The sequence below is a fragment of the Rissa tridactyla genome, chromosome 2 (genome assembly GCF_028500815.1).
Source record: "Rissa tridactyla isolate bRisTri1 chromosome 2, bRisTri1.patW.cur.20221130, whole genome shotgun sequence".
In the NCBI taxonomy this organism is placed as follows: Eukaryota; Metazoa; Chordata; class Aves; order Charadriiformes; family Laridae; genus Rissa; species Rissa tridactyla.
The window spans coordinates 18,090,093-18,116,354 of NC_071467.1; the positions used below are offsets into that span (position 1 = coordinate 18,090,093).

The window sequence follows — 26,262 nt, forward strand, 5'->3', positions numbered from 1 at the left end:
ATGTCTTATGAGGTTTTTTTGTCTTTTACATGTAAACTGAATTGATGATTTGTTTCTGTGTTTACAATGTGTCTGAAATCAGATCTGGTACTGTAAGAAAATTTAAATTTTCTCTTCAAATAAAGGTAGTGAATTAGAAATATAAAAACCTTAGCTCTAAATGGTAGATCATACATATCAGTGTGCTGTAATTTGCTTCTAGAGGGGTGTAGTAAAATCCCTATTTTATTAAAAATGTTAAGGGTTAAATTTTATCCATCCCATGTTTGCATTTTACTGAAAAGTTACTATGTCATTGAGTAAGTAAAGCAATTGAGTGGATTCAATATGCATCTGTGACCATACGTTGTTAGTATAACTTTAATGTTTGTTTCTGGAGATGATAGATGCCTGTGGCTCTATGCTTACATATTTCTAAATACCATATAAAATTTTCAGAAGCACAATCAGAACTAATCTGTAAACACAGGAATTATCTGTTTAGGAACAGTAATCTAATCCATGCCTTTAGATCAGTTCAAAAAAAAGAAAGTAAATTCTTGCTGAATAATAATGAAACAAAGCCAGGACAGAAGCTTCCAAAGACACAAGAGTAAGCTGGGAAGGAACTAATTGGTTTTTTAATGATAATAATGATTCCTTTCCTGGTATACACACTTTTAATGTTTCAATTTCTTCAAAACACAGCAGGTCAGATTTCAGCTAATGGTATGAGATTAGTTTGTATGGCTACAATTTTTACTTGAAGTAGTAACCAATGAATTTTTACAGATTTAGGCATCAAATATGTCTATATTCAGAAAGGCTTCTTATGTCTGAATGATCTATTCATGGTGAATGAATCTGAATGATCTGAATGCCTGTGAAACTTCTGCTCTTCGTTGTATTTTGGAACCAGGTAGCCATTCACCCATGCAGGTGACAACTAACCATCATCAAGATTATACATCAGGGTTCTCAAATCCTTAAAATAAGTAGGGACAGATTCAAGAAGTCCAGGAAAAGGTTTTATGTGATGTTAACTTACGATTATATTTTTTTTATATAATTTTGCCAATGTCATCTTCTCATATTAAGTAGACTTACTCATGTGAAGAGCTGCATAAATCAATTGTCTGAGTCAGTATTTCCAAAATTCAGTAGAAGCAGTCTGGTTTTTTCATCTACTTTACTTTTTGCAGTGTTGTAAGAATTGGCACAGAGCCATGAGAGGCAGTGCACAATTAGCTGAACTGTCTTGTGAGCAACTACTTGAATTCAGAAGGGTTGTCAAAGAATGTCTTAAAACAAAAGATGTAGGAAATATTTATAATTTTCGATCAATAAAGCAAAAAGGTTTTGTCAACTACTAGCTATGTCTCTGAGAGATTTTTCTAATAATCAATAAAAACTAAACAAAAAGTCATCTTAGGTTTACAAGTATATACCACACTTCCTGTACCCTGCAGCACTTTAAAGGTTGCAGCGAGTGAGAACAAATCTTCATATGATTCACACAAAATCAGAGGTAGAGGCAGGAAGCCTGTGATACTTATTGAGATAAAGACAACAGGTAGTGGGATAAAAGCAAAAATGGGGATATTGAAGGAGAAAATACAGTACTGAGGTTCAGAGGCAGATAAATTACTGGGTAAAGAAATTATATAAGAATATTTTTGATAGTTTTTTATTGGCAGACTGTGGATTATGGACTTGAACATAAAATATTAGCATATTAGAATATTACATTGTTATATTGTAGTAGAACATTGCTTTTGCTACAGTTGTTGCTGAACAGGAAGTACTCCGATATTCACCAAAAACGACAGATGTGTTTTGTTCATCAGTCACTTGACAAATGCAATGAGATCAATCATATATAGCCATTAAACCCTAAAGGTGTAGATTTTTCTCCATTTAACTCCAAAGAAATTCCATATTAACCCATAACGTTTCAGTATTTTGTGTTGCTGAATCAGAAGCCTTCCTAAACTGGAAATAAGGATAGCTAATAGCTCATCTCTATAGCTTCTTATATTTGTATTTTTAAAAGAAAGAAGATTCATATTTTACACACACTTTTTTTTCTTCTTAACCAGCCTTTACAAACCAAGTGATTGGTTTAATTTGCATAATTTTTTTTTTCTTCTGGATTTCAGACTATGGTACCGAAAGTAAATGTCTGTTAGGACATTCATTGGGACCATTCCGCTACAAAATGACATGGCTTTCATTTCAGACCTCCGCCAGGCGGCTACCCAGTGAAAAGGAAGCAAATACAATTCATAACTCCACCACAGCATACACTCAAAGAAGATAGGCTTTACGTCCCAATTGTGCCTCAAAGGAGGCACTCACATGTTCATATGGAGCAGCAGATTGTGTCTAGAACACTCACTGGTTTCCCCTTCCTGACTTTGCTCCCACACACAGATATGAGCTGCAAGAGTCATACAGTTTCTTATTAAAAACACAGATGAAAAGCCATGTTGAGAATTAGTCTCATTCCTGACCTCAATGGCTTCAGCTACTGATAATAAAGGAGGAGTCTTTCTGTTATCTCAATCCTCTGTCCTTGTTTCAGGCTTCTGGTGTGGCTCTGAACAGACTCCTCACCAGCATATTGCTTCTCTGAGGGGTAAAAGTGGTGCAGGCTGGGTGGAAATAATGACATTCTTTCTAGAGGCTAATGGGGAGGAAGGAATGAATTTTCATCCAGCAGCAGCTGAATCTGCCTGTGTTCAGTAGTGATCAAATAGACAATGCTTTGTGAAAGTGCAATACAACTGGATGGCAATTTCACGTATCTTAGTGTGAATTTTTTTATTCAGTTAAGCAAGATGATCTGTCAGAATATGGAGAAAGCAATAATTCTTTAGCTTCTGTGGTTTATTTATGGTGTCATAATAATCAGTGGAGAAATAGGATAAGGTCATGTTTAGCTGAAGTTCCCTGTCAGTTCTACAGCTTCATACGGGAGAAGTTAACCAATAGTGCATTCAGCAAAGATATGAATATCAAGGAACGAACAAAAAAACTTTTACTGACTTCAGCAGACTATGAATTTAGTGCCTTAAAACTTTAATTCTCAAGCAGAAAGGACACAGTTTATGTCCTTTGTGTTATTTGTGATGTGAGAGGCAACCTACAGTAAATAAGGATATCAGTTTGTTTCTATTTAAGATATGCTACTGTAAATGTCCATGTGGACTTTGATTTGTAAATAAATGCCCTTGTGTTTAAAAATAGATAACACTGTTTTGTATAATTCTAACTTTTGCAAGTTGCCTTTAAAGTTTACAGTGCTTCAGCCATTGATTCAATGGGTTGGACAGGGGTTACAGCTGAAAAAATGCTGACATGCCATACACCAATACATATGCACAAAACAAATGCACAGTGCGTTCTACTATATAAACTCTTGTCTTTCAAGACATTAGTGAAGTTAATGACAAGTTACTTGTTGAAGTATTCTATTAAAAATAAATAGAGTGGTTTCTCCTACTGTTGTTATTCTTTTTTTTACTCCAAATAAATTTCTTTTTTTTTTTAAAGGTTATAAGCTTGTACACAAGAGAAAGTTTATTTTACTTCGTCAAAATAACTAAACATGAATATTCTATTATCTTGTATGAGGTAGTTCTATTTTTGGTCAGTGTCGTTTTAATCCTTCACATCTTGATTACTATAAGTTAGAGCTTCACTTATGAATCTGTTACATGTATTTTATATGTGACTTAAAAAGCGAACTTTCTTTTTGCAGTCAAGACTTGTGGATCTAATCTTCAGGGACCTGGTGGCACTTTCACATCACCCAATTTTCCGTTCCAGTATGACAGCAATGCTCAATGTGTGTGGGTCATCACAGCTATCAATACTAATAAGGTAAGTTTAAAATTTGGGCTTTGCTTTTTATTTTTTATTTTTTAAACAAAACAGAATAAAATGCAAAAATGTTTGTAGACTGTGACATTTTCACCAATATGGTTTATCTCTACAGCACAGCTGCTGGACTTGGTGCATTGCAGACTTTTCTAAGCAATGGCTGATATTAGATGGATACGGACAGATGTTAAAACCTGTTGTTTCCCCTAGGAGTTTTTTGCTTTTTGTATGCCAAGTAGATGCCATCATATTTTCATGTGATTCTCTTAATGAATTCCCAGAAGTAACTACCCGATGGTATGAAGCAATGTCACGGGTCCACTAATATTATGTTATAAACATTAGAGCTGTTTTGTGTATAAAACTGTTCATATCACATTTGGCCTTGGACTGCGTGAGAAGTCGCTCAAGTTCATTAATTCACTTTCACTTCATGAAGGACTGTTCTAAAGATGTGTAATTTGTTTCATTTTCTGAACCACTGTATTAAAATCCCATACACTTGGTACCCACACTTTAAACCAAAAGTACTAGGAATTCTGATAATGCCAGATGAGTCAAAGTAGAGCAATAAAGTTAACTTATGACATCAGTTGTCTTTAAATTCAAGAGCTAGGCACCTGCCAGCAATGGCTATATTCTATTTCCAGGTGTATCGTTTTATCCGAAATGAGTGTAATGGACTTGTTTAGATGTAATAAAACAAAAATTAGCTGTGCAGCTCAGGAGTGTTTTATAAAAGACTATCAACATCTGTGTTTTCTGCTATAAGGGTGTATTCTACCTCCTAATTTCTGTCTTATCTTGCCATCTGCATCACACTCCAGTAACGGATTAGAGAGGCCTAGAAGGCCTCTTTACACCTTTTACGCCTTTACACCTTTACACCCTTTACACCTGAGTTTATTAACCAGGAAGCCAGAGGACTGAGTGAAAACCTGATTATATTTCGGAAACCGTTTAGCTACATTTCTTTCTCTAATCTTACAACACACTGTGTGGAAGAAGGAAAAAGGATATTTAATCAAGTGATTAAAGTGATTGAGGTGCTGGAGCAGGTCCAGAGAAGGGCAACAAAGCTGGTGAGGGGTCTGGAGAATAGGTCTTATAAGGAGCAGCTGAGGGAGCTGGGGTTGTTTAGGCTGGAGAAAAGGAGGCTGAGGGGAGACCTTATTGCTCTCTACAGCTACCTGAAAGGAGGTGGTAGAGAGGTGGGGATCGGTCTTTTCTCCCAAGTAACAGGGTATAGGACAAGAGGAGTTGCGCCAGGAGAGGTTTAGGATGGGTATTAGGGAAAAATTTTACACTGAAAGGGTTATCAAGCATTGGAACAGGATGCCTAGGGGAGTGGTTGAGTCACATCCCTGGAGGTATTTAAAAGATGGGTAGGCATAGTGCTTAGAGATATGGTTTAGTGATGGTTTTTATCAGAGTTAGGTTGATGGTTGGACTAGATGATCTGAAACGTCCCTTCCAACCTAGATGATTCTATGATTAGAATACCCGTAATGAAGATGGTAGATGTGTTTGGGAGGGTCGTTTGTTTGTTTTATCCTTGTTCCGAGGACTGCTAATCCAGTTTAGCCAATTTATAGATTAACAAAATTGAGTCAAGAATCCTTGAAAGATGATGCAGTCTCTGTCCCATAGATATTCACAAAGTTCAAAAGTAATAGTTAGGATCCATTTCTCTGGCCCAAAGAAGCTTCCTATTTTTATATCTGTAATCAAAAACTGTTAGTGGGCAAGATGAAATCTGTGCACATCTAGAATTTCTGAGAGAAAGTTCTGTCAAATGTGGTGGTGGATAAAATTTATTATTGTATTGTTTGAGGAAATTAAACACAGCTCTTGCACTTTGAATAAGTGCTCTAACTGGCTTGAAAACCACCACTGAGATTTTGTGTAGAACGAATTTGGGCCATGTTTTGTGTAAAATTTATTCCTTTCCTAAATGCAGCAAGGGCATGTCTGCATAACAAAAAAGCCAAATAAGATTTTATACATTTCTACCAATGGTAGAACCAAAACTTTAAGCTCACAAATCAATGTGTACCTACTGGCAAATCACAGATGACTGCAGGGTTATTAATGACTTGAAGAGGGTGTTAAGGATTACACTAGGCAAAGGTATTTGTGTCTTAATGCTACCTTTCTCCTCCCTCCCCTCAATTCACAACATGGTGATGCAGTGTTATCTTAAAAACCTCAGAACTTTGTTTCAACCAAAAGTATTTTTCACTGGAGTATATTTCAGTGGAGTAGAACCATGACAAAATACCTCAAACATGGCCAGAGAAGACAGTGAGTTTACTATTGGAAAGTGGAAAAATTAAATAAAAATTGGTTTTGAAAGGAAGATCATCGGATGGGAGTCAATAATAAGACTCATTGATGAGGGTCCACCAACACATCTGATATCAGTGGGATCCACATCTTTTTATTGGTTTTGTGCATGTATTTTGCATGCGTATTTTTATCAGGATCCTGTTCTATGGAGTTGATCTATTCAGGAGAAAATAATTAAGATTATTGTCAGAAAGAAATGTGCCAAAGCTCTGAATAGTGATCCAGTCAAAAAAGAAATAGGGGCAATTTGTACATAACTTTGTAACAATGAAATATCTATGATTGCCTGTATGGTATCACACACAGATAAAAATTCTTGTATTTGTTAAAAAAAAAAATCTTCTGAACTTTTTCAGCTGTTGCTTATTGAAAGGTGTACTCTTATGTTCTTCTTAAATTTGAAATATTTGAAGACAATTAAACAACTTCCATATAGGGAATTTACAATCAATATATAAAAAGTTAACTTTGTAAGAATGTTTAACCCAAACATTTAAAAAACCCCACAAACACCTAAATATTGAAGTAATACTGACATTTATTTTGCTGTGGTTGTGGAAAATCAAAGAGCAAATGATGAGTTAGCTTAACCTAAGCAATGTGTTGCTGGCTGACGTTCAGCTTGCTGTCCATGAGGAACCCCACTGCCTTTTCTGCAAAACTCCATTCAAAACAGTTGGCCCTGAGTGTGCACTGGTGCATGGGGTTGTTACTCTCCAGAAGCAGAAACTTCCATTTCCCTTTGTAGAACTTTGTGAGCTTCCTGTCAGGCCATTTCTCCAGCATGTCAAGGTCCCTCTGAATGGCAGCACAACCCTCTGGTGTATCAGCCGCTCCTCATGGTTCTGTAGCATAAAATTTGCTGAGAATGCACTCAGTACCATCATCAAGATCATTAATGAGAATGTGGAACAGGATTTGACACAGTATTGATCCTTGGGGTACATCAAGAATGACTGGCCTTTAGCTAGGTTTCTTACCTCACTGTACATTCATCTACCCTGTCTATAAGAATGTATGGAAGACAGTCCTGAAAACCTTATGTCCTGCTTCTGGCGGGGATAGGGTTAATTCTCCCCAGGCTCCGGCAGGGACACAGATATTCCATCCCATGTGAGCCATGCCCAGTCTGTAGATGGGAGCTGCTGGGGGAGGAGGCAAGAAGTCGCCATTTGAGAGCAGGCTGGGGCGTCCTGGGTCCAGTCGGTGAGTGGTGGTTCCATCATCGTGTTTGTGCATTCCTGTATCTGTGTTATTGTTGTTGTTTTCTTGTTCCCTTTGCTGTTCTGTTAAACTGCCTTTGTCTCAACCCACGAGTTTTGCCTTTTTCTTATGATTCTCCCCCTGGGGAGTTTGAGAGAACGGCACGTAGTTCTTTGTTGCCAAAGAGGCCAAACTATGACACCTTACTGGAGTTCAAGATCAGCATCCAGTGCTCTCCACTCATCCACCAAGCCATTTATCTCATTGTAGAAGGCTATCAGGTTGATTAGACATGATTTCCCCTTCCTAAATCCATGCTTGCTACTTTCAGGTGTCCTACTGTCCTTAATATATTTGGAAATGGTGTCCAGGAGGATTTGCTCCATCACCTTCCCACAGATCAAGGTGAGGCCAACTGGCCTGGAGTTCCCCAGATACTCTCTCTTGCCCTTCTTGAAGACAGGAATGAAGTTTTCATTCTTCCAGTCCTCAGGAACCACTTGTGATCACCATGACCTCTCAAAAATGATTGAGAGTGGCCTCACAATGACATTGTCCAGCTCCCTCAGTACCCATGTGTACAAACCTTCAGGCCCCATGGACTTGTGTATATCCAATTTGTTTAAATGTTCTTTAACATGATTTTTCTCCAGCAAGAATAAGTCTTCTATGCTCCAGACTTTCCCTCTGATCTTACGGGCTTGGGATTTTTGAAAGCTAGTCTTATCAGTGAAGATAGACAAGAAGAAGGCATTCAGTAAATTGGTCTTTTCAGTGTCCTTTTTCACCATGCAACCTGCCCCGTTCAGGAAACAGCCCCTGTTTTCTGTCATTTACCTTTTGCTTCTGACATACCTGTAGAAATGCTTCTTGTTCCATTCATGTCCTTTGCCAGACTTAACCCTGAATGGGCTTTGGCTTTCCTAGGTGTCTCTATACTCTGGGTGTCCTGACCCTGATTCCGTCTCTCTTACACTTTATGTTTTGGCTTTATTCAGAAGCTCTTAGTCCATTTGTGCAGGCTGACCAGTATTTTGCTTGTTTTCGCATGTTTTTCTGTTCATCGGATAAACCATTACTGAGCTTGGAGGTAGTGATCCTTGAAAATCAACCAGGTCTCTGGATTGTTCTTCTCTCCAGAACCATCTGCATGGGATTCTTCAAAACAGAACCCTAAACAAAGTCTGTTCTGCCAGTGTTGTGTTCCTGCCTTTTGCCTTGCCTCCCTCCTTTCAGAATCCTGAACTCCACTAACCCATGGTCACTGCAGGCCAGGCTGCCCCAGCCTTCACATTCCCGACCAGCTCTTCCTTGTTTGTAAGCATGAGGTCCAGCAGAGCATGTCCCCTTGTCAGTTCTCAATCACCTGTGTTAGGAAGTTGCCATCAATACACTCCCTAGACCTCCTTGATGGCTTGTGCCCTGCTTTGTTGGTCTCCTAGGAGATATTGGAGTGGTTGCAATTCCCTGTGAGGATTAGTACCTGCACATGTGAGGCTTCTCTGACAGTATATGATGGAAGAAATTCATTGTCAGTTTTCCCACTTCTAGATTGTCTTAACATGGTTTCTACCCATTTTTTTATATACATCAAACAAGTGATTTTTGCCCTGGTTTTTATCCATGGTTGCTCTGGAATCAACTAAAGTTTTGTTGATCAAAAATAACAAAAATATAGTTCCAGGGATCTGCCTGAAAGAATATTCAAGAAGATCATGCCTCTCTGTGGTACTGAAAAGGTGCAACGGAAGTTAAAGGTCTTTGCTTTGGCCTGAACTGTGATTCTCATATTATTAACCCTTTGGTTCCATAGGAAACACTCTTGTGAATAAATGCACAAAATGAGAATAAGGATTTCTCAATTTGAACTCCACTTCCATTACAACTCTCACATCTAGTAAGGGAAATTATACTTGAGTATCTTGTGGGGTATTGTACAAACGCATATGTTAGGTTTTGGAGAATATTATGAATTGCTGGTAATTGACATTAAGTAATGGCATCTTGTAATTTTATGTTTACATTTTGAATATACTAAAAATGTTTTTATTTTCATGGCTTAATTACCTTCCCATCCCCAGCAGCAGTGCATTTTTTCTACTGCTTTTCTCCTAAAAATGTAAAACTTGTTTTCCTTTCATTGTTTCTGTATCAGATCAGATGCTTGAGAAATATTTCTTAGCAATAAACATCTGGGAATATTGTTTATAACTGTGGTATCACATTTAGTTTATTCTGTCTCAGAGATGAACTGTATGCACAGAAAGCAGGTTGCAGGTTGAGTTTTGCAGTTAGTTGCGTCTTTCTCTAGACCAGTCTTTTTCTCAGGTCCTATTATGACATATTCTTCATGGGACTAGCAACCTAGAGTTGGTTTATCCATAGATTAAAAGCCCTTCTTAAAGGGAAATAGCGGTTTGCAACCTCTGTCTGAGGTGGAAAAAAGAATCCCAGAGCAGAAGACTTATTTTATTGAGAGACTTGTGTAGGAAAACCATAGGTAGAGGAAGCTAATGATTTATATATATATTTAAGCAACAGAAAAAAAAGGTTTTTTCACACTAAAAGAGATTAACTAAAGAGATTAACTAAAGAGATTTAGTTAATATCAACTAGATCTAAAATAGAGAGAAGCATTTTCTGTGAAAGATGCTTCAACACAAACCATGATAACTTTATCTACTTGGTTTTTTTAAAAGGTGTCTTTGAACTTCTCTTCACTAAATACCTACAATGTCTCATTTTACCAGAGTAAACCCTGGGTGGACTGATTTAGCATTTTTTGCTAAAGGTGGCAATCATCACTGTTTGGTATTCTAAAACATTAAATGTTGTTTCTTGAACTTAAACAATTACCATCATGAAAGCATTTTCATATTGTTATAAGCATTGCAAGGTTTTCTTTATTGCGTTGTCTGAATGACAAAACCTCATTTTGTATGCTTTATTGCTTTCATAACTCAAATATCTACTGCTGTATGTAGTGACACAAATTCTGCAGCTGTTCCTTGACCTTTTTCAGAAAATCTTGGTTGTTAATTTTAAAACACAGAATGAATGGTACACATGATAAAATGCCAGACAGTGAGGGAAAGAAAGCTGTTATCTGCTATTAATATGCATATCATAGAAGAAAACAACAAACAAAATGAAAGACATATGTAGATTTGTAGATTATAAATCTACAAATTACCTGTTTGATAGGTGGAGTGAAATCATATGGTAATTCTTCATTGTAGGTGTTCTTAAATTATGGTGCTTTGAATGCTCTAGATATTTTGCCAGTGTAAGAATGGTGAATTTAATTCTTTCATTCTTAGCTAATACCTAAAAACATACAAATTTTCTGTATTGTATACAATAATATTAGTTTGCTGTATCCTTTTGCTTTAGCTTAACAAAATAAATTGGCCTCATTACTTATGAAGTAAGAAGATTGTTTCCAGTACTGTACCAAGGAACAATTATTCTTTTGTATTTTTACATACTGCCTTTTCATTTGTTACAACATAAATTTTGAAAGTTGCATGATTTCCTTGGCTTTACTTAACATAAAGGGCTGTTGCTTTTCAGACAGTGAATGCCCTGGTTTGTTAGGGTTGGGTTTTTTTCCATATATAGTATTCACAGAACTAAACAAGAGCTGTTAGGCAGTAATTGCTAGATAGTGGTTATCATAGCATAAGCATGCTAAAAACAGTTTAAGCTGAAAGAATGTGAAATAATGCTGAGATGCTTATTGTTAGGTCAGTACAAATCCTGTGGTTTCTTTACTAGTAATGGCAAATATGCTATTTGCTGGCCTACATTAAAACCTAATTTATTTTGTTTGCTTAAATAACGTGGGACAGGAAAATTGCATTTTTGAGTCTTGATTTTACCCTTCAAAAGGATGGGCTACAAAATGGTCAGTTTAAATTTACAACAAGCTAAAGTTAAACGGAGTTCAAGTCTTATGAATTATACTTGCTGATTTTTTTTCTAATCCACAGTGACAGAAACACTGTGGAAAACGTCAATGCTAGAATGACAGTCTTTCTGACAGATCTCAGCCATATTCACACCACATATCATTCACCACCATGCATTAAGAAGGAGAAAAATAAGCAAAAGAGTTCCTTTAAAAAAAAGATCAATCTGTTTTCCAAAATTGTAAAGCAAAATTAAATATATAAGCTCATTGTTAAATTTAGATGGATCAGAAAACTAGGTCCTGGTTGTGTTAATTTTACATGGCAGGAAGTTTAGAAAAAGAAAATTTACATGATCATATGTTATTTTTTGTTTGTCGCCATCATACTGTAAATTTTGCATTCCATTTATTTCAAGCATGAAAGTATTTTTACTACCTGCACAAATGTATTCTGTAGAATATAAGTTTCAAAAAGTTTGCCAGTGTTCACAGTCTTATTTTTATCTATTGCATTTTGAGATAATTTCGAAATCAATAACAATTTATGTCTGAGAGTTGGGAGACAGTTGGGTTTTGTTTTTTGTTTTTGGTTTGGGGCTTTTTTTAATTATTTTTTTTTGCTAGGATTTTTTTGTGATTGTCAAATATCTGTTAGGAAATCTATATTCTGAATTTGGTTGTAATGGTAGGGTCTACTGAAAATTTATGACATCTGGTTCCAATTGCTGTAGTCCTTTACTTTCTGAGAAACTGCTGAAATGGTTCAAAATATCTGAGAAAATCCTCACATGATATTTTCTGCAAGTCTGAATAAGTTTACTGAGGGAATAATTTGCAACTGTTACTGAATTGATATTAAATATGGTTCTCATTTAGTCACTCTATATTATGATATTCTTAATTTTCTTTTAATATTCTTCCATTCTTCTCTTCCTCCTTCCTTATGTAATGATGTTGGTGTTTTCCTCCTGCAAAAATTTCATCTTTTCATTTCTGAGTTCTTGTGCTTTTTAGGCCAAGCCAAAAATAAGCAAAACAAATTTAGCAAAAAGCTGTGTTTACATTTAATTTACTACAGCTGTGTTATTTTGTTAACCATGTCAAAACTGTCAGTGGAACATTTCCTAAGCTTACTGTCAAGCCTAAACTCAGTTGCCATACATATTTTTTCACGTTAACAGTATAAAACTGAAGCAGGCTGGGTGTTTTAGCATGAACTCAAACACTCATTTCATGAAGTCTGTTTTGGTCAGTCCTGTTGGAACAAACTACACTGCAGCTCTTCCTACAAGCAAATGTCTCAAACTTGACTTTTCCTAAGCCTAGTGTGAAGAGGTATTGCGGGTGTAAGAGTCAGTGAAATGATTACAAAATATGAGCATACTTAAACTCACTCTTAATTTTGTATTTTAAACATAATCCTGTTTTTCATCCATGCAGATTAAAAAAGCTGTTGCTTTGTCAATAGGAGATAATGTACTTTTTTTCTCTATGAAACTAGAAAGTGTAAAAATATTTCAATTCTGTTCAGAACAAATTTAGTTTCTTTGTAATGTTAGCTACGTTATCCTTCCATATTGTTCATGAACATTTTGATCCAGTTAAAAAAAAATCTGAGTGATGTATATGCTGCAGTTTAAAAAAAAAAGTCTTAGAAATATATGTGCAGGGAGGGGAGATTGTCTCAGCAGAGTAAGAGCATGGAAGGGAATTCAGCTATTTCTAAGATAGGAAGTCAGCGGGTCCAGCAATGAGGGAATAGAATCAATAGTTGAATGAGAAAATCTGGAGTCAGGAGGTATGTGCATGTACTTTGGGTTAAGTGTTGGAGAAAAATAGTATAATAAAAGAGCTTTGGAGAAAAAAAAAAAAGTAATGCAATTGCAGAGGGATAAATGATTTGTCCTTCCATCCTGCAATTTTACTATAACTCCCATTTTCATTATGAAAAGAGGATGAGTCCATTTTCTTAATTATTGTAGATTTTATTTCACTAAATATTTTCCTGACATTTCTGTGACTATAGCGGCACCGTTTTACACTGAAAATATGATCTACCCATAGGAATGGGTGAGAGATTGTGCCTATTGCAATAACTGCAACAGAATTAATTACTTCTATTTCAGTCATCAGCAATTTTAGATTCTAGCCATAACCCGAATTTCAGATATTACCTCCACTTTTGATAAGAACTTTAGATAGAATTAAAGGCCAAATCTGAGTTTTAGTTCTGTTTGACTTTCTGTAAGTTCCTAAAATTGGTCTAAGCTGTGTCTCCTATGCACTTTGAATGCAAACATATTTTCTTATTTGTATTTTTAATGAATATGCACACTCAAGGTAGAACTTTTAGAAAGACATATGCGTATGACCCAGAGACATTGATAGGAAGTTTCCGGTGCTTGCACTATGGGTAATTGATATGTTTCAGTCTTTTTTGTTTGATGAATTTTTGGCACAGAGACTTGTCACTTTCCTCCATAGTTGAGTTCACTTGGTTGCTCTTGTGAGTGATCTTTGTAGGAAATAGGTCTGCCCAATATAAACCTTTTTCTGATGTTTGTCTGGGAAATGGAGCTGCTCGTAGTGTGTTTGTTTGTTTGTTTGCTTTCTATGAAGCGACCCCTTTAAAGGTTCCATTCTGTGGTGGGTTAACCTTGGCTGGCTGTCAGGTGCCCACCCAGCTGCTCTATCACTACCCCTCCTCAACAGGACACGGGGAGGAAATACGATGAAAAATCTCATGGGTCGAGATAAGGATGGGGAAATCATTCACTAGGTACTGTCATTTGCAAAACAGACTTGACTTGGGGAAGTTAATTCAATTAATTGCAAATCAAATCAGAGTAGGATAATGAAAATAAGAAAAAAATCTAAAACAATACCTTCCCCCACCCCTCCCTTCTTCCCAGGCTCAACTTTGCTCCCGACTTCCTAATTCTTCCCCAAAAGCTGTTCAGGGAGGACAGAGAATGGGGGTTGCAGTCAGTCCATAATGCTTTGTCTCTGCCACTCTTTCCTTATCGTGTTCTCCCCTGCTCCAGCATCGGGTACCTCCCACAGTGTGCAGTTCTTCGTGAACTGCTCCAGCATGGGTCCTTCCCATGGGATGCAGTCCTTCAGGAGTGGACTGCTCCAGCGTGGGAGCTCACAGGGTCACAGGTCCTGCCAGGAGCCTGCTCCAGTGTGGGCTTTTCATGGGGTCACATTTTCCTTCAAGGCACCTCCACCTAGTCTGATGTGGGGTCTTCCATGGGCGCATGGGCTGCAGGGTGGGTATTTGCTCCACTGTGGACCTCCATGGGCTACAGAGGGACAACCTGCATCACCATGATCTTCTCCACAGGCTGCAGAGGAATCACTGCTCCAGTACTGGAGCACCTCCTCCCACTCCTTCTTTACTGACCTTGGTGTCTGCATAGCTGTTTCTCTCACATGTTCTTACTCTTCTTCAGCTGCTGTTGTGCAGCACTTTTTACCTTTCTTAAATATGTTATCACAGAGGTGCTACCAACATCACTGATTTGCTCAGCTTTGGTCTGTAGTGGTTCCACCTTGGAGCCACCTGGAACTGGCTCTTTCCATCACGGGGGCAACTCCAGATCAATTCTCACAGCAGCCACCCCTGCAGTCCCTCCCTGCTACCAGGTTAACCATCCACTGAGACTTAAGTCACTACTATCACTCCCATGTTTCTGTCCCCTTCAGGGTGTGTAGTTGCTCATCAGGTTAGGCTGACATCAGTTGGTGATGTCTGTTTTCTTTTGAAACGGACTGCTTACCTTCAGTGGGATGAAGAAGGGCAGACTTCTATGCTGCATGCAAGGATATCCTTTTTTGGCTAACTACTGAATGGAATAACTAGGCAATCTTTAGAAGTTCTTTCCAACCCAAACCATTCTATTATTCTATGATTCTATGATGAGTACTTATATTTATTTATAAAGTACTTATGTGTATAAATGTAAAGATTTTATGCTTAATTCAATATTTATACATGCCTCTTAAAAAAAAGTTAATTAGAAGTCCTCAGCCCCTTCCTATGATTGCAGTCATCTTGCTATTTAAGAACAATGATTTATTATGGAATATTAACAGTTGTCTGATCAGATGAATGGGAAGGTACTGTGCATTGTCACTGTAAAAATGACGTTACTGAGAAAAAGAATTCCAAATGTTCTCATATATTGCTTCATAGCCTTGGTAAATCTTATGAATATGCAGGTCAAAACTGGACCTATCTTGGGAGTTTACATGCCTTAGGGGTTAACTGGTGTCAACCTATGATTTTATGCATCACAGCTTCAAAATTGGGCAATCCATTTATATTGTATTTTGGAACTAGTCTAAAATGTTATCAGTCATTTACAAGCTCTTGCGAGGAAGCCCACAGATGTCAATGGACCTGTTGGACCAGGTCCAGAGGAGGGCCACAAAAAAGATCAGAAGGCTGGAGCACCTCTCCTATGAAGTAAGGCTGAGAAAGTTGGGGTTGTCGGCCAGGAGAAGAGACAGCTCCAGGGAGACCTTATTGTGACCTTTCATCATACAAAGGGGGATTATAAGAAAGATGGAGAAAGACCTTTTACCAGTGCATGTAGTGACAAGACAAAGGGTAACAGTTTTAAACTGAAAGAGGGTAGATTTAGATTGAATACAATGAAGAAATTTTTTATGGTGATGGTGGTTGCTCAGAGAAATTGTGGATGCCCCTTCCCTGGAAGTGTTGAAGGCCAGGTTGGATGGGGCTTCAAAACCTGATCTAGTGAAAGATGTACCTGCTCACGGCAGGGAGAGTTGGACTAGGCAATCTTTAGAAGTCCTTTCCAACCCAAACCATTCTATTATTCTATGATGAGTACTTACATTTATAAAGTAAATGTGTATAAATGTAAAGATTTTATGCTTAATTCAATATTTATACATGCCTTTTAAAAAAAAACACACAAACCAAACCTGCTTTGTTGGCTTTTGTAAACTTCAATTTATTAGCATTTTGATCTCTGATATACAACTTTTTGTTGAATATTGATGTTTAGAGATATTTCAAAACTGTTTTCTCATTTTTGTTTACAGCTGGCCTGGTTGCCATTCTGAGGCTTGGCAGCCTAAGAAAACAAACAAGATCTTAGGTTAGCTATGTCCAGCTGCCTAATATGGATATACATTTCTTTTTAACCATATAGACATGTGTTTCTATAGCCCATGAGTTGTAATCAATTACATCTTCTCTCACCTTTCTATAAAACCTGCCACTCCTTTCATTTATTCCTCATGCTACTATATCAAATGCTTCCCAGGCAGGGAGTTGTGTTCAGCTAGATGTAATAGGAAATAATTAGCATGTTATTCTCAATATAGTCATCTCTGTCTTTTGCATAACTGCAGTAAAGAAGACATGCAGGGAGAATTTTATGGAAGCGAGAAACTTTATGTATATCAGTGTCATCTAACTTTAGTCAACATAAGGTTAATTGCCATAGTTGGTAGACTTTTTATTTTAAACTCTCTCTTCAGTTAATGAAGAGATATTAGTTTCACTTGCAGTACAAATCCTGATGTACTGATTAATTATTTATCCTAAGAGGAATGTCCAAATTAGGCAAGATTAATATCTCTCCAAATAGCTTATCTGTAGAAAAGCACTAGCTGTGAAGGTAGAAAATGATCATTTTTGAACAGATGCCTAGTTTTCAGTTGATTCAATTTTCAAGTTGATTCAATTCAAACCAACTTTCAATGGTTGAGGTTGGAGGGGACCTTTTGTTCATCCCCCCTGCTCAAGCAGGGACACCTAGAGATGGTTGCCCAAGACCATGTCCAGATGGCTTTTTAATATCTCCAAGGAGGGAAACTCCACAACCTCTGGGCAACTTGTCCCAGTGCTTGGTCACCCTCACAGTAAAAAACTGTTTCCTGATGTCCAGATGGAGCCTCTTGTGTTTCATTTTGTGCTCATTGCCTCTGGTCCTGTCCCATCAGTGAAAAGAGCATGGCTCTGTCCTCTTTGCACCCGCTTTTCAGGATTCAATATATTTTCATACTGAAACTATTCTTCTATAATCAAATATATAATAACACAATTATTTTGGAGGAGAGACCTGTGATTCTATGGAAAATTATGGAGGGAAAGCGTATTAATCAGAGAGCAGCATTTCCTTAGCTTATACCATCAGATATAAATGCACATCATTTACTGGAAATAGTCAGACATCCTCAGCACAAAAGCAATTAACCATCCTGAGGGCATATGAGGACACACAGATACAAACAGGGTGTATTTTCTTCTCCTTGCCTAGTTTCACTCCTGTTAGTGAAGAAGGCAACCAGATAATTCCTTTTGATTGATGAGAAAAGGGTGAGCATGACATTATTAGCAGTCTATAGGTGTTTTTTTCTAGAGTTAACAGTGAAAACTGATGAAAGTAGGTATCTTGTAGATATGTTTCGGTGAGGTGGAATTCTTGCTGTTGCTAGTATGTTTGGATCATTCATACAGGGTTTTTTGCAAGATAATGTTTGCAGAAATGGATTTCTTTGTAGATCAGTAATAGATGTTCTGGCACTAGAGAAGTCGCCAGATTTTCCAAGACCAACCTTTCCCTCTCTTGCTGCCTCCGAGATACAGATGCCATTCCCACACCATGTTAAAGGTAGTTACTAAGCAGTCATTTCCTTCAGTGTCTAGATCAAAAAAATTATCTTCTTTTCTAGTAGTTTAATAAAAAATGAGTGAAATTAACTTAGTTTTACGTACAATCACTAGTAATTTTTAGAGATAGCATTTGCAAAGGTTAAGATATTTGATGTGAGAAAATATGGCAAAATCCAATATGAAATAATTGTTTAGAGGTAAAAAAACCCCTAAAACTCATAACTCAATATTCTGTTTCACAAGCTCAAAGTTATATAATAATTTGTATTGTTTGGAACAGGATAAACACACTGCCTTAAGTAAAAGCCAACGTATTTGCTTAATAGTATTTGGAGTCTTTGTTTCACTTTGTGGATTCTATATTGATAGTTGAATTAAATTGTGTAATATTTATTTTTGTTTCTTTGTAGAAGGCTTTATTTACAAGAAGGTCTTATTTTTTTTTTGTAGACTACTTCTCTATATTGGGGTTTATAGGTTGATAAAATGTCAAGACTGTATTCCTCTGATTAATCAATCTCAGAAGCTCCTCTTGTGAATGCAAGCCAACACAATACAGGTCATACTTAAATGTAAACAGAAGACTATAAAATGAAAATTAAAAAAATAATCTCTTTATGCTGTCATTTGAATATGCTATCCTTCCACTTTAAGACTTTCCAATAGTATTTGTTCTCAGAATAGGGAAGGACTATACATTTGTTTTCAATTGTTGTGGCCCCAAAGAAAATAATTTTAAATGACCTTTATAAATAACCGATTGCAGGATTAGCCTCTGAAAAATGAAGTGCCATCTAGCAGTAGTATTGGAGTTAAAAAAAAAGCCAAACCAGAACAAAACAAATACCCCTTTTAAAGAACTACATGAAAGAAATTACATGATGTGTTTACCAATGACTCTACAAAGCAAAATTCATCTGCTCTCTGTAGAATTGAGATTACTGGCAACCATTGACATCTAATAATCTGGGATAACCCCATCTGGTCTTCAGCTGCATTCCCAAAAAAGCACAGTTGTCCTGAAGATCCTGTATCTGCCAGGTTTGTGTGGATCTGATGGCTGCTTTACAGCATCTCAGACGCTACTACTTAAATATATTTATGTGAGTGAATTCCATTTTGGATGTCCACAGTATAGACATCCATATATAAATGCCTAGACTCACTTCATAGTCAATGAAGAGAAATAGGTACTTCTAAGCTGTGGTTGATCTAGTGCGTGTTATCTACCTTTTGATGAAATAGATTACACTGTAGACATGTTTTTTCACTGGTCTACATCAAAGAAGTCTACATCAAATATAGATGTTTGTACTGTAGATGTCTACAATTAAGTATGATGAATCCTATTGCCAACAAATGGACTCAACAATACAGAAGGAACTTTTGAGTTCAGCCAATGAGTATTTATCTCCTAGAATTGCCTTACAACTTTGTGTGTCACCTGCTTTTTTCTCTGGGGCTCTATAAATCTCCAAGTTTTCTTTCTCTTTTTCTTCCCTCTCTCTCCCTTTCTCACCCTCTCTGCTACGCAAAGATTAAATTAAATTTGAAAGGACAGAAGTGCTTAATATTTAGGCTGTTTCATTTAAGGTTGTGTTTTGTTCATCTAATAGGTGACTACCAAAGAGAACAATTAAACTATTGTTATACTACACAACAATTTTTGGATATTTTGAATCATTGAATTATATGCAATATGCAGCAAAATAGTATGTAATAAAATTGTGTTCTTAGCAGGATGTTTAAATTCAGATTTGTTCCTTACTGTTAATATTATCTAAGATATAGCTCATTTAACCTGTATCTTAGCTTAATTTTTAAGTGCACTTCTGATGAGAAAAGATTCATAACATCTTTAGAAACTTCATCATTATTTTACTGGTGAAATGTCAAATTATATGGAGTGAACACATTACTATACATCTGAAAATATTTTTAGAGTTACATTTGCATTGGAAGCTTTAGGATAACAGATGCACATATGGAAATACTTTAAATGAAAAAACTTAAAATCTTTACACTTCCCCTTCAGAAGCAGTTCTGAAGCACATGTACTTGCTTCTGTTACACGGCATTCTGCTGTCTATGTTTTGAAATCTTAAAAAGTTGAGTACTTCACCTGGAACACTACTTCCCTTGAAAAGTCTTTGCGGAGCTAGTTCCATCAGGAACTAGACACACAGTCATACCGAACACTTGATCGGAAAGATTGCTGTCTGGAACACATCCTCCTAAAAGTGTTCTCTCTCTGAAGGGTTGTAGGGTGTTCTCAAGTTAGCCATTAACTATTCAATAAAGCCTTCTCCTGTGTTACTTCTGAGCTGGGTAACAGACTCAGTATTGCCCAAGGAGTGAGTTCCAAAGGATATATTCCAAGACACAATGAGGAGGTATGTCTACTGAAATTTCTTAGAAATTAGATCTCTGCTCCCATTTCTTTCTTTCTTTCTTCTTCAAAGTTATTCGAGACCATCAGAATTTTCAGAAAGTTATTTTTCAAATAGGGCATTTTTCTTCTGTATAGCTTGGATAATAATCATTAGTATTACCATCTTTTTTTTTTCTTTTGTGTTTATAAACTTAATTTAATTTAGTAATTATAAGTTGTTTATTTTTTATGGGTTTCTAAACAGCAAAAGCAGACCAGGATGTAGGGAGACTATTACCTTTCTTTTAGCTACTTTCATATTTATTTTAGTGAATAAGGAGTGAACGGCTCAGCGTATCGTATTGTAAATAAATTTATTGGGTTTATATATTTGTGTATGTGGAGGAAGAGGAGAGGAAAGATTCCTTTTTCCTGACAGTAGTGTCTAGGGACATTTTTAGTAATATCCTCTGAAACAAAATTCAAAATATGATTAGTCTGTATCAGGATAATTATAGTAGTCTGCTACCTGCAGACTACTTCTGCTACATCACCAAAACTGCTATGAAGGTACAAAATTTCAGGAAATACTGCATAGCTCTTTCTGAAAAGAGAATAGTAATTATTATATTGCTTAATTTTAAGGAAAGAGGTTCTTCTCATTTCTGAAGTCATATAGATACATATCTGATATCGCTAGTTGACTGTTAATGTGTGAAATGGTAGATCATGACTATTGTGGTAAACTGTCTCAGATGGAATTCTGCATCTTTGACAATTCCGTCCTGTTCCCGACTTCCAGAATGCACTTCTAATAGTATCGTTGTCTTATTGACACTCTTGTAGTTCAGGCAAATCATTGATGAAATATTTTTGTTCATAGTATTGCTCCCTGAAAGTATACCTGACCGTTTGAAAATATTTTGTTGTCCTTCTGCATTTTATTTTTTTTTTCAGTTTCAAATGAGATTGTGGGGCAGGGCATAAATACAATAAATACATAACTACATTTTAAACATGATCACTGCTTATATGGATCAATAAAAGCAATGGATCATATCTCATTTATATTAATGATGGTTATATCTTGCTCTGGGAAACTAGAGAAAAGACTTTACTTGAATTCATAGATCAAGAAAGAATACCTGTCCCTGTGCATCTGATTACTGTGCATCTACAAGCTAGATCAATAATACAATTTAGTGATGCTAGCCTGGTTTAAAAGTATGTAGAATATAGTAATAATTCAGCACAGTTTTCCCTGAAGCGTTTATTCTTACAAACAATAATAGACTAAAATGTAGAATCATAGAATCATAGAATCACTTAGGTTGGAAAAGACCCTTGGGATCATCGAGTCCAACCATCAACTCCACTCTACAAAGTTCTCCCTTACACCATATCCCCTAACACCACATCTAAACGAGTCTTAAACACATTCAGGGATGGTGACTCCACCACCTCCCTGGGCAGCCTATCCCAGTGTCTAACCACTCTTTCTGTGAAGAATTTTTTCCTAATGTCCAGCCTAAACCTACCCTGCTGCAGCTTGGAGCCATTCCCTCTTGTTCTATCGCTAATGACCTGTGAGAAGAGACCAGCACCAACCTCTCTACAATGTCCTTTCACGTAGTTGTAGAGAGTGATGAGGTCTCCCCTCAGCCTCCTCTTCCTCAAACTAAACAGTCCCAGCTCCTTCAATTGCTCCTCATAAGATTTATTCTCCAGGCCCTTCACCAGCTTCGTTGCCCTCCTCTGCACTCGCTCCAGCACCTCGATATGTCTCTCATATTGAGGTGCCCAGAACTGGACACAATACTCAAGGTGTGGCTTCAGCAGTGCTGAGTACAGAGGGACAATCACTTCCCTCCTTCTGCTGGTCACACTATTTCTAATACAAGCCAGGATGCCATTGGCTTTCTTGGCCACCTGGGCACACTGCTGGCTCATGTTCAGCCACTTGTCCATTAGAACCTCCACGACCTTTTCTGGCAGGCAGCTCTCCAGCCACACTTCCCCAAGCCTGGAGCGATGCATGGGGTTGTTGTGGCCCAAATGCAGGACCCGGCACTTGGCCTTGTTGAAGCACATTCCATTAGCATTGGCCCATGGGTCCAATCTATCCAAGTCTCTCTGTAGAGCCTCCCTATCCTCATGCAGATCAACACTCCTGCTTAGCTTCGTGTCATCTACAAACTTGCTGATGATACACTCTATGTCCTCGTCAAGGTCATCAATAAAGATGTTAAACAGAAATGGTCCCAACACTGAGCCCTGAGGAACACCACTTGTGACCGGCTGCCACCTGGATTTAACTCCATTGACCACCACTCTTGGGGACCGCCCATCCAGCCAGAACGTATGCTCATCCAGGCCACGAGCCGCCAGTTTTTCCGTGAGAATTCTATGGGGGACAGTGTCAAATGCTTTTCAAAAGTCTGGGTAGACAATGTCCTCAGCCTTTCCCTCGTCCAATAATCGGGTCATCTTGTCATAGAAGGAGATCAGGTTCGTCAGGCAGGACCTGCCTTTCATAAGCCCATGCTGACTAGGCCTGATCCCCTGGTTGTCCATTATGTAGAATTACTTTGAGGTTTTAATCTAATGTTAATCTGATTCAAGGATGCAACCTACCTTTGGTGTGCCATTTACAGCTTTTTCAGAAAAATTAAAAAAAGACAAAATGTTAAGTGACTGGTAAAAGCAGTATTTTTGGCAGGTTTATTACAAAGTTTTAAGTTATTTACTGATCTTACCTAAACTTCAGTTTTTATTTTGAAAGGTTCCAGCACATTCGACTTCAAGTGCTGTTGTCATCAAACCACCTTTTCAGTATTCCAAAGGAAATAATCAATATAATGAGCACTGCCAAATCCAGCCATCTTTGGGTCTGACCAAACTGAATCTGACATTGTAAAACAAAGCCTCTGAAAATATATCTTATCACTAAGAGTACTTATTTTCTTGCCATTCAGGCATATTTGAATAGATTTCAACTACATTTTGTATTGTACATTGTGTACTTCACATGTCAAAGATAAACAGCAGAGGAGGAATTTCCAAAAAAGACACACAATTTTTCTTCACAGTTACAACACATAAATGCTTGTGTGCTACATATGTAATAAAAGAGTTCACTACCTCTTGCATGTTGGATATTGACAGCTCTGAGTTACTATATTTTATTCTTGCTCCATTTGAGCAAATTCCCTTAAAATTAAATGTCTTCAAGTGTTAATCAACAAGCATATTTGCCAAATAAATAGCAAGTTTACTTTGCCAAATCCAAAGTTTGTACTGTAAATCAGATCAGGTTTGGTATGTAAAACCTAAATTGAAATGGGTTGTTTATTAGTAGGTTACATACAATTACTTGCTAACCCTTTAATGATCTGAAGTTATGAATTATTTCATTTGTACTATGTGTCTGAACTAGTTATTGGTAGCTGTTTCTAACCTTTTTCCAGCAGAGATATGCATGGTACATAAAATGGTTTACTGTCTCAAGCAATAATATTTGACTTTTTCCTATAAATAAAATATGATCCAATTGGGTGGATACTGTTTCTAGTTTTGTTTTACTGGCAGTTTTGTACAAAATTGCAGCATTTTTTAATTTTCAGTTGATCAAAAAAATTTTAAGAAGAAATCATGGTAATAACAAATGCAAGAATAAGATTATCACATGTTAAAATTCCAAATTTTTACAGGCAGTTATAATATATTTTATTTTTAATATTATGAAAGTTGTTAATGACTTCATTGCTACTTCTTTTCTTACAAATGTGACTGCTTCACAGAATATGATGCAAGACAGATGTAGACTAATCTATGCATGTCTGGTTTTATGCAAGTACACTTTTCAAAGACATACCTATTCCATTATCACAGTTTTAGGTGAGTTACAGAGTGGGTCAGAAATCTTTTAATAAAGCATGTTTCTCTGAAAAATATTAATGCAGCAAACCCAAATGATAAACTTATTTTGCATGTACATCTATTTTGATTAAAAATAAAAAAGTTTGCTTTATCTCAGAAAAGAATTCCAGGTTGCAGAAGAATGAGAGATTACATCAGAGCAGACAATTACCTGTTAGATCACAAGAGAATCATCCATAATTTGGGGATTCACCAGAGAGTAGTGGAAAGACTCAAGCTGAAGCCTATTATTTGAATAAAAAAAAAATGTAGTTATTTTTTCATGTTCCACAGTATTCCCTAATGAGTCAGATAGTTTATGTGGAGTTCTCTTACTTTTTTATTTGTGGGCATTATAATGCGAATAATAATAATAATGAAAAAAGATTGTACATTTTTCTGGTGAAATGAATAAAGTATTTTGAACCTTAGTCATATGAGTAAAGATATGTTTTGTTGTTTTCTGGTTAGCCCTAATTAAAAAAAATGTATCTTGAAATACTTGTAAAGGAACTTATATTTTCCTTAACCTCTGTCCTCTCCCCTCCAATTAAATGCATGTAGCACTGGATATTGTTGATTGTGCTGAAGAAAAGCTGTTTTAGCTTTCTAACACTGCTTATAACAACAAGGACTTCAACTGCAAAAAGACAGACACTTTGTATCAATTTGATGGTACTAAATAATACAAAATATCTGGAAGGATATTAATTTAAAGAAAATGATTACTGTTGCACTTAGATACAAGATAACGAGATTAGATTTCTTCTTGTGTTTAACGGAAAACAGGATTAGGATTTAGGTGGGTGAACTAATGCATTTTTTCTTAACATCTTGGATTTCTTGTTATTACGAATATAAATTTAAGTTTCCTATGCTGTTGCACTTAAGTATTGATATTAGTGCAAAATGTATTTTACTTTTAATAAGTGAAATCTGCTTTCAAGTTGAATTCAATACTAATATTATTTGCCCAGAAACTCTCATGTTTCATTTTGGAGTCTGTCCTGTTCTGATGTAGCTGCACATGTAATTGCACATAATTTAAATAATGTGACCCAAAAATGAAGACTCTTCTCTTTTTTTATCTTTGTTTTTTTTTTTCTTATTTTTTTAATAGTAAATGAAATACATATCAGCCTTAAATCTAGTTATGGATTTCAGTTTAAACTCCTATGTCTAGGCTTACAAATTTTGGTGGCTAGAACAACACAAATTATCCAGAATATTTTTTTTACACTAAAAAGATTAAGAACTTTTATGTGTGGTTTTGTCTCCTTTACTCAGACCATTAGAGCAAATCAGCTACTTGCCCTCACAGTTTTCCATGTCCATCTCCATCTCTTAACTCTCTGAACTTGACTTTATTCCCTGGGGTATAACGCACACATACATACACACACATACATGCATGTGCGTGCACGCACACACGTTTGTATATGTGAATATGCCAAACTGTCTGTTCCTGAGATTACTTAAATTCATGTTTACACCTGTAAAGAAAAGTGTTTCTCCTCCCTTAAGAGCAAATTACAATCCTCAGAACATACATCAGTTTCTCCAACTTGCCTGTACTGGCTTTTTTGCATAGAAACACGTCCTTCTTTAAACAATTACCAGAACCCCAGTGTAACAAAGTAATACAAGCTTTCAGGGACTTGATAATAATCCATCAGAATGGCATCCACAGCTTTAAAAACAAACACTCTCAATTCTCAATTATAATAATAATCAAAGACCATATATTACAGACATAAGTATTAAAAGGTCCTACTCATAAGTATTCTGTCATTTTTATCTATATGAAAATTTGAGGAACTTCTGTTATTTTCATAAAGACAGAGTTAGCGTGATTAATACATGAGTGGAAACAGTATGCTTTATTTTCTTTTCTAATAATATGGTTGAATTTTGCTTTAAGTGAAAAATTCATTGTATTCTTAAAATAGAGCTGAAATTTTTATCCTTCAGCATTAAATATGCATACTG

The 26,262-nt window shown here is 36.5% G+C and overlaps 1 protein-coding gene across 3 annotated transcripts in view; it reads left to right on the top strand.

Moving 5' to 3' along the window:
* CSMD3 (CUB and Sushi multiple domains 3) overlaps positions 1–26,262 on the top strand; it is a 688,054-nt gene that overhangs the window by 303,206 nt on the left and 358,586 nt on the right. For all 3 annotated transcript variants that reach the window (XM_054193012.1, XM_054193014.1, XM_054193015.1), the window contains one exon: positions 3,743–3,864. In XM_054193012.1, coding sequence (XP_054048987.1) covers positions 3,743–3,864 — 122 coding nt within the window. The remainder of the gene's footprint in view (positions 1–3,742; positions 3,865–26,262) is intronic.